This window comes from Falco biarmicus, chromosome 1 (genome assembly GCF_023638135.1).
Source record: "Falco biarmicus isolate bFalBia1 chromosome 1, bFalBia1.pri, whole genome shotgun sequence".
NCBI lineage: Eukaryota > Metazoa > Chordata > Aves > Falconiformes > Falconidae > Falco > Falco biarmicus.
In genome coordinates, this window is record NC_079288.1 from 123,778,004 (window position 1) to 123,788,107 (window position 10,104).

Genomic DNA, 10,104 nt, shown 5'->3' on the forward strand with positions numbered 1-10,104 from the left:
ATTTCACACAATTCTAAGGGATCTTAAACATCATCCACCTTCAAGTGCCAATTCTACCTGGTTTCTTAAGGAAAAATATGTAACACTTCTTTGTAAGTAATTTCCCCCCCCCCATTTCCTGGGGCAAATGTAGTATGGCACAAAGGTGGCCCTTCGTAAGGAAAGATCCTGAGAGGAAGGAGTCTGAAATGGAAATAAATGCACAGCAGGACAACAGATTGGCTGGAAATGGAAGGACAAAGATATTTTAAGGAGAAAAACAGCAAAACAGATGCCCTGGATGCTCTATAAAATACTGATAAGAAGTGCACAACTGCTGTCTCCAGAAGTCAGTGTATTAGGTGTGTAGAATACAATTACACAAAAGATAGGACGAGTAACAGATGTGATACCAACCATTTTGACACAACAAACTTCACAACATATTTACTAAAAAGGAGTTTTCAAAGCTGAACTTGCAGAGCTCTGATTGCTAGGATGCAAGAAATTGCAGTGAAGACGAACAAGTAATGAGCTTTGCCTACGTTAACATTTTTTTCTTCATGATTTGGGTATTTCGTTGTTATGACTTCATCCTGATTTGATCTTGTTTTTGTGAAAATTATCTGTTAAATTTAAACCTTCCTAATCCACTCTATCACATTTTTCTCCTGTTTAATTCCTATGTTTTTCTCTTCACTTATCACAACCTCCTCCTTTGTCACCTCTTAATCTCTCTTTCTTGACCTTTCCGCTCTATTCCCTTTTCCATCTTAACCTCCTTTTCTTATCGTTATCTGATTTAGAGCAGAGCTCTAAGATTTGTATGAATGGCAGTTGTTTCTCCAATATATCCAGTAAAATACATAATAACAAATGGCATTAAATTATATTAAATCTTAGCAACTGCGCATATAATTTTCAGGTGCTCGTTATTCTGAGTAAATATTAACCATACAGTTTCGCCACCCCTTATGAGCTTTCAAAAGCGTATGGGGAGCTAAGTCATGGTCTCAGTGACTTCTGAAAGAGTTAGTGCCAGATACCGTGAGTTCTCCGAGCTGCGCTTGCTGTGCCACTCTTGGTAGAACAGCTGTATGTAAAACTCAAAACCTGAGTCAATTCTAGAAAGACAAACCCACACACATTTGTGGGAAATAAACTAGTTCAAACCTGATATTTAAACCAGCTGTGTATTTTTACTGGCATTAAACTACAAAATCAGAAGACGACATTGACTGAAATGCTAGTCTGGGGAAGTTTTTATTTTAAGAAACAGAGCAAAATCAAGGTGAATGAAACACAGTATCTTCCTGCAACTGTTTTTCCAAATTATGGTTAAAACATGCAGACTCTTCCGTGCAGTATGGGAGACTTGTAATTTTTTTCCCTGTTAGGCTTCAGGATGGCAGGGGATCCTCTGTACTAATCCACGGACTAGAACATAAGAAGCACTTCTTAATCCAGTATAAGGATAAAGGACTGTTCATCAAGCCCTCCTGAAGTTACCGCAGAGTAAGATTAAAGTCAGCTCAAGACAGTTTCACAATTGCACAACTCAAAGCTTCAAGCTACAGCACCAGCAATCATGTTTCAGTAAATGTATTAATAATTAAAACAATACGGTTCCAAATTTGGGGATTTTACATAAAAACCAGGTTTTACGACTATGATTACATAATGTATAAACTGAATTAAGAGAAACTAACATAGCTGTCCAGATCACGGGCTGCAAGGAGAAAAAAAACCCCAACCAAAACCCCACAAAAAAACCAAAACCCCCAGGATTCTGTAGATTTAAAAAAGAAATACAACTCCATGAGCAGCAAGGAACACAAAGTCTTGATCATGACCAGAATGACAGTATAGACATTTTAGGGCCCTCTTTGGATCCTGGGACCAAATCATCAACATCTCAGCATCCATTTATTGCAAAATACGAATAAAGCCTAAATTTGATAGATGTGGAGAAAATATGACCCAAGGGTAAGCAATGTAGAGATGATAGATATCCAGTCTGCAAAGAGCCTACAACCAGATCTGACAGGTATGAACTGCCACATTAAGGTCAGTATGATGCTAAAGACGTGACATACAGCTTGAAACAGGGAAAGAAGGTGAGGAGGAAGGAGGCAGCATGAAGAGAAGCACCCAAAACAGAGCTCAGGCTTACTGCTATTCCTCCATATGGGGAGGAAAGAAAACTCTGCTGTTATTTATGCCTTTCCATGAGGGAAAAGCACGCCTGCCACCACAAGTGAACGGACAGACCCACAGAGGGGTATGTCTCACGGCATGGTAGAAAAGCTGATTTGTTCAACAGGCTCTTCAGTGAGATAAAGGAAAAAAATCCCAACACACCTATTCACAGTAGCCCATGTATTTTATTTGTAGGGTTTCATAAAGAAGTATCCCACATGCATGGGAATCGGCTCTGCAGTGCGTGGATAGAATGAAGCACTCAGCCTGTTGCTGTAGGCAAGTGCAAGAAACAACAGAGAATACAGACCCAAGGATTTATGCAGAAATTAAAACCTCTTTTACCCCCTCTCACACTCTCTCTTCCCGTCACACACTCCCAAAAGGGTTTCTGTTCTGTAAACCCCATAATACACGTAGCGTAGCATTGTCTTAATTGAGATTTCCTAGCAAAATGTCCATTAGGCTGAAGACAAGGATTTATGACTCTGAGATATTTATGACACTGCAAAGCAAAAAAGTAGAAACACAAAACTTGAGGTAAACGTGTTCCCTTGGCTCTGCTATTTCCTCTTTCAGCTTTAATAAGCTCAGTAACGCCGAGTACCGGCTCTCAAGCCAGTAAGTTGTGACACTTTACAAACTAATTTCAGAAAGTATCAAGGAACTTTCTGAGAAATTATTCCTATTTAACATCTCTGCTTCGCTTTCTGCATTTATTTGCCAGTAATGGAATAAGCAATCACTCACAGGTTGGCCTACAGCCCTGACTCTCAGCCCTAAGTACTAAATCAATGTACGGGCCAGACGGTACACTGCAGCCTCTTCCATTCCCCCCGTCACCCCATCTCTAACGGCACACTCTTCTAGCTTTATCGTCTCCATAGATGTCAACACGCTGAAGTCACCTTTCCTAGCCCTGCATGTGACCCATTTGTCTCCCCAGTCCTCAAGTTTAGTTTTCATCATGAACAGCAGCATCATGTACATCTCGGTATGTAAGCTAAAGCAATATACAGGGCAATTGCAGACCTTCTACGGTATCCTCCTTTCCATGAGGCTGAAAGTCTTCGCAAAGACCCCTTGCTCACCTTATAAATCCTTAATCATTATGATCAAGAACTTAAATCTCTTATTTTGCAAGTGGACTACTCAAAGACAAGGTTTTTTACTCTGTGGACCAAGGCTGCGTAGAAATGCCTGATCAAGCATTCTACTGTCAATAACCAAGGTTGATTTTTCCCTGGAGAATCACAATTGCCCTTTGTCTCCAGATCTGTAGCTCATCTACAGACCATGACCCACAAGGGGCCAATTTCCACTAGATGAATACTTTAGAGCAAGTGTGCGTATCACTGAGCGTGAGCTAAATATACTCCTAATCGAAGTGAAATGTTTTTCTTAGTACCGCGCTCTGTAGCTAATAGAATAACTTTAAAAGTCAACAGATCCTTATCACCTGGAACCTGAAAACCAATTAACTTCTTATTGTTGCTTTAAGAAGTAACTAGTATAGCAATGAAAGATGATAATATTACTTAGCACTTACAGCGCTTTTCATCTTCAAAGCATTTTGGAAATATAAACTAATTAATCTTCCCAACATGCCCGTGAGGTGGGTAAGTATTATTCCTGTATTACAGAGGGGAAAAAAAGCCACCTCTGGCAGAAGGTTATGTGCTTAACTCAAGGCCACAAAATTTTCCAGATCGTACTGGCACTGCATGCTACTTACAGAAGTTACCAACTTCAATGAGGCAGATAGTGCAGGTGGCCATGTTTTAGTATAACAAAAAAAGTATCTGTCACGATGACAGTCAGGACACACCTTGCACTGCAACCAGAAATATAAAACACTGATTATGCTGTCTGCCTCGGATTTTGAGAGACAGCCCTCGCCATACCGCTGAATGGTGATTGTGATCTCGTGATGAGCAAATTAAAGTCACTTCTATACCATTTCACGCCTTCTTGTAAATAATCTGCAAAGCAGGCTGACTCAGTTCTACTGAGAATCACTTGCCTACTCAACAGTCAAAATCAGCTCACCAGTAAGGCACAGGTAGCAGAGGGTGAAAAATGGTCTTACAACACCTATCCTTCCACTGCTTCAGACAGGTCACTTTAAAGTACTGAAGCTTCAGGTTTAAAAACATGACCAATTAAATCCTTTAATCCTACAGTTGACTTTTATGGTGACTAAAAAGATTAAACATTTTGCTATCCAAGTAACTCATTTTGAGCAGCTAGCATTTAAAAGCAATAGACTTTGGAGTCATCTTACATTAGGATAGAAGCCGCAATTAATGTTTCAGGTTTCTGAAGTCTTAAAAATGTATGCCTGACAGTGTTTAATATCTTACATAATAAAATTAAATTGCCGAAGCATATATAGCACCGTTTCAGGTCCCTCTTTTGCTGAATGGTGAGATTTTCCTAGCACCTAAATCTAATTGTCACAGGAGCGGCGGCTGAACGATAACTGTGATACTCCGCGCACTGTAACATACTGCACACGGCTTCGCTTTTCAACAAGCTGGTATCAGTGATACAGCATATTGTGAAGGAAAGAAATTCTTTTTCTTTGCTTTGCTGGTTTGGTAAGTTCAGCCCCCCCTTCTTAAGCTCCAAAGAGTTACTAGGGCATTTAATCTAATTTAGACATTTAAGCATTCCAGGAGTAAAGGTACAAACCCATGCTTACAAGTACTTTCTCCTGCAAAACCGAAAGGGGTAGCATGAAGATGAATTGTATTGACACTTAGCTGACAATGAATTCTTCTGATTGATAAATACGGTGAACTCATTCGCAGCACCAGCTAGCAAGACCGAATAACTTTACCCACAGGCTAAACCATAGTTGACTCAAGCTTTCAACAAGTAAAAATACAACAAAACCTACACTCCCTCATCAGGTCTTATAGTAGCAAAATGTGTCCTGCAGCTCAGCTTTTCAATTCACATAGTTTACAAACAGTGCTGTCATTATCTTGTATGAAAATATGAACATGTACAAATCTGCAGTGCATCCTGCCACCTGTTCTCATGGGTCAGCCTCCTGCTCCTGTGCCAAAACTCACTGGCTTGCTATGTGGATCACCCTATAGGGTCATTATACTGTTCTGCAACAACAAAATGCTTTGAAATGAAACAAATGACTACTTAAGAGGTCTTGCACATTCCTCTCTACCCTTTAACACGTATCTGATGGTAAGTAAAATACAGGTTTTGTCTGCCTGTATTTTTCTTACTAATTTAATGAAAAGGTTTTCAGTTCTTTTGAGTCCAGGTCTGATTTACGATCTCCTTCAAATTACTGTCATGTTGTTATTTTATTAATTCCAATTATTTTTTCCAAATGCAATTTTTTAAATACTCCTTACTTTCTATACTTCTAGAATCATTCCCTCCCACTCCATACTCATGTCATGCTTTCAGGTAATTCTGCATAGCCGTCTCCTATGTACTTTGTACCCCTTCACACAGCAGTTTAGTTTTGCAAACACAGGAATGCCTCTCTGTACAACAGAGTAATTCAATTTTATACAGTCAGCTTTAATCCCAAATTCAGCAAGATACTTGGGCATATTCCAAAATACAAGCATTCAGGTTGCTGAATTCAATTACAGAAGTTGTACGTTTAAATCAGGCTGCTCGTTATAGTTGGATACTTCAAAGTGTAAAAAAAATAGGTGTCTTCTTCCTCCCCAATGCATAAACAGCAAACAATCACATCATCACAACTGGGAAAGTTTTTCATGGTGCTTCATCCATTGCCAAGAATGAGATTAGGTATATTCTCAAACATGCCATGTAAAGTTGAGTATCTACCTTAAAAACACCTTTAAAGAAAAGAACCTCACAGTCTTCATTTACATGGCTCTGTGCTGAGTTTAATTATTCAGAGACTTACCAGGTTTTTTGAATCTTATGCGGGGATTAACAACAAAGTGAAAATAAGTAACTGAATTAGAAGGTTCAAAAATAGTAAGCTAAATAATCCTCATCTAAAGATTTTAAAAACAAAACCAGTTTTGCAACAGATGAAGGGGCTTGAGAAGAAGGGAAGGAGACCCCAGTAGGTCTTACCTCTCGCTAATGTTAACTGAAAGCACATCGCCTAGATGAAGTTACAATTTTCTAAACACGCATACCTGCTCTTCCAGTCTTGCAAACTGCGTTTCAAAATTAACAAGACAATCCCAGTTACATAATTTCATGTTCAAATATTTTACTGTATGTTTTAAATCCTCATTTTAGAATTACAACTACAAACATACATATTTTTAGACTCTTATTTTGATTTATGCAATTAATCTCAAGCAACAGGAATTCAACAGATGAGGAAAGAGATTCTGTGACTGTAACTGGCACTGGAGAACCTCCTTTCCACAGTAAAGATCTCCTGGGATAGGTGTGCCCCGTTCAGTGGTAGCTTTATCTCCTACGGCAGTATCCCTTCCCAAATTCCTACCCTGGGATTTTGGGAAGCAGGAAGCAAAAAGATGTGTACTGGGACAACTCGGGAAGAAGAGATGGGAAAGTTCCGATTCATTAGCAGAAAGCTTTGAAGGGCTTTACCCCAAAATATCAGCCATAAAAGCACACTATCCTTTTTTTATTGTGCCCCATTTAAGAGACTCAAGAAACTCACATAACTGCTCCAGAAGCTTTCCAGCAGACACTAGAAATCTGATATTCTTATTTTACACAGTTTGGGCAAAAAAAGTGAAACACTGGTCACAATTAATTTCAAGAACTAATTTCCAATTAAAGGTGTTTATTAAATCTTACCTTTTCTGCTTATAGATTTATTTCCTGTTGATTTAGCAGACTAGAATGTAATTAGACTGTCAACAAAGCCGCGTATCTGCACTTTATTTCTAGACACAGGGAAAAAATAATATATAAAACACGCTTCCCTGTACCTATTTTCAAACCTTTGGAATGACCTTGATGACCTTTTCCACAAAATGCCTCCAACGCCAGAAGCAGTAAATTCTCGCGGTCAAAGCTGAATCAAAGGAACACACTATCTAAGACTGCAAAACAAGCCCTTCATAACCTGACCCTATCAAACCTGCAGGTAGTCCCCAAAGGTGCTAAACCAGCACGCATTAGAGGAAACCAATAAGCCATACAAAAAAACCCTGAAAGGACAACGAGGAAAATCAATGCGCACAGATGACAATGCTAAGGCCACTGAAAAGTGAAGACAACAATCCCAGACTACCATTTTAGATCTACAGACCTCATTTATTGCATATTGGGCACTAAGTATTAGCTAAATAATACTATGTGCTTTTCTGAGGAAAATTAAAGAGAAAAAAGTCGCAAGCCTTGGGACACCATCATACATGACCTGCCAGACTACGTAACTTCTTCCATTGTGTTACTGCTATTTAAAAAGAATAATCCTCTATTCAGGCAACAGTTTATTAATTAATTAAATGGTGCCTATTTTTATATAGTTTTCTCACTAGTGCTAAGAAAAGTGTCTACAGTACAAGTCTTAGAAAACTTCCTCTTGATTTTACCTCATTAAAGTAATGAGATCAAGGTAACTAATGACTTAAAAACTAGATAGTGATGACCTGAAGTTTTAACAAATCACAGAAACCAAAAATACACAGCAGAAAGCAGACTACAGTAGCAGCAAGCCTCAGTTACATGAGCCTAAGAAAATATTTTTATTTCCTTTGCAACATTTGTAGGCAAAAAAGTCAACACCATCTGCCCAACTCTATTTCTCACGCAATGTTATTCTACTTGGAACAAAGAAAAAACACCAATGGGGAAACTATTTTTAAACATTTCTAAAATTAAAACTATGGACTTCCTCACAAGGATGAAGCTTTCTTTTTCTATCCCTAAATCTACTCGTTTCCTCATACAAGAGGAGATAGCTTTATACAAAACACTGAGGCACAGGTTAAGACAGCTCTTGCTCTAGCTTTATCCTTTTAGATAGCTGGGCTGCAGTACTTCACATGTTTAATAACTTTTTTTTTTCCCCCCCTCTTCTTTCATTAAGTAGCTTAGTCATGGAAACAAAAACGCCAATTCCAGAGACGACAGTTTTGAATCCAAAAGTGATGCATAAGTGCTTAACTCTAACTGGAGCCAAGTGCAATCTCCCAGAATCACTGAGGTCCAAAGCGACCTCTTGAGATCATCTAGTCCAAACCCTCTGCTTAAGTACGGTCAGCTACAGTAAGTTGCCCAGGACCATACCCAGTCAGGTTTTGAGCATCTCCGTGGAAATTTAGATCTCTCATGTCTCTCCAGCTCTGGATTCAGAAATTCAACAGTGAGTTCTAGCAACCTGTTAACATCTGGTTAGATACCACATACATCCACTAAAAAAATCCCCCAAACCCAAATGCGTTAATCATCAACTAAATCACCTTACTCACTGTATAGTGCTCTGTTACTGTCCTTTTGAGCTAAACGATGAAGGCACTGAGCTGGCAAATTATTTGTATGCTCATCCACACACGCTATGTTTCCCCAAACCTTCTTGGAAAAGTTGTATTTGCTTATTTTCATTCATTTTGACGCTATTTATATTTTAGGTATATTGGAGTGTCAAACTTTTAGGCAATCTGTTAATGAGCTGAATTTATGCTGGGGGTCTAGTTTTTAAATTGTAAGGCCTGAATACTTCACACTTGAGTCTGCAATGCTGTCACTGACCCATTGCCCAACACGGGCCATTTACTCAACTTTCCTGTGCGTCATGTATTATTTATTTCAAAGATGGCACACAATGCCTTCCCACCTTCATAAAACATTTAGGGAGATACAAGTGAAGCGTACCATGTGTGTAAAGTATTACCAAAAATGATGGGAACTGTTGTAACAACGTACTCTTCCCACAGCAATAATGCCTTGTTACTCAGTACTAAAGGATTATACACTCTTAATGAAAACACCTTGCCTACCTTGTCTGGTATATTCATCTGCTTCTCTGTGGACCAAATCTTTTACCCGGTTTCCATACAGCAACCTAGAGGAATCATGATCAAAAGCTTTCAAGGTTTCACTGGAGCTGTAAGACTTCTGCGTAGGCACTCTGCACTCCTCATTTTCTGCAGAAGAATTTGTATAGCGCCGTTCCTTGTCCCGTCTGCTCTTTGTCAGGGAGCAATAAGGCCTACGTTCCTTCACATCCATACTTCATTCCTTCTCTGTGCACATCAGTCCAGCTTATTCGGAAGTCTTCTCTACATTCAGCTTACATTCACCTATAACAAAATTAGAAAGACAACGGCTGATGTGTTACAATGTTCTCTGATTGCTGTGATTGCTTCCTAACTGGAAGAGAAAGGAAAATCTGATCAAGGATTGGCGAGATGCACTTCCGTAACATTTGCAAGATTTCTCAAGAGTTTCATGCACGAGCTACCCCGATCAGAAACAACAGCAAAGAAATTCTTGTGAACAACAACATAATACTTCTCATTTTTATACAACACATTATAAGTTCAAAAGCAGACTGAGAACTGGGCAAGAAAAAAACCCATATTTTTATCTTTAAGAAAGTCTATCTGTAGGTAAGATTTCTTTTTTTCTTAGAATGATGCAGGCTTTAAGGGCAAGTCTGACCTCCTTCTGCTTGTCAAAAACTTCTGATTTTTATTTACAGACTTATACAACTTTGTACTGTCATAGCTATTCTAAGAAAATTGTTCTCATCAAGAACATATACACATAATTTCACAGCAAGCTACAAAAACATTATAGGTGATATGCAGGAAGACTGCTCCATGTCAGCATATTCTTTATAACTTACGCTAGAAAGCAAGGAGCTATTTGATTTGTAAATGACACTCAGAAATAGGTTTTCCTTTCCTCAAGTTTTTAAGGAATATTACAGTAAGAATCGTATTTCTATTACTATTTATTTTTCTTTACTGTTTCATT

At 38.7% G+C, this 10,104-nt stretch overlaps 1 protein-coding gene across 7 annotated transcripts in view; it reads right to left on the minus strand.

The window, feature by feature from the left end:
- The window catches only part of TENM3 (teneurin transmembrane protein 3), a 323,364-nt gene extending 313,944 nt beyond the window's left edge, over positions 1-9,420 (minus strand). For all 7 annotated transcript variants that reach the window (XM_056326386.1, XM_056326387.1, XM_056326384.1 and 4 more), the window contains exon 1: positions 9,123-9,420. In XM_056326386.1, coding sequence (XP_056182361.1) covers positions 9,123-9,354 — 232 coding nt within the window. In that variant the 5' untranslated portion in view covers positions 9,355-9,420. The remainder of the gene's footprint in view (positions 1-9,122) is intronic.
- Between the last annotated feature and the right edge of the window lie 684 nt (positions 9,421-10,104).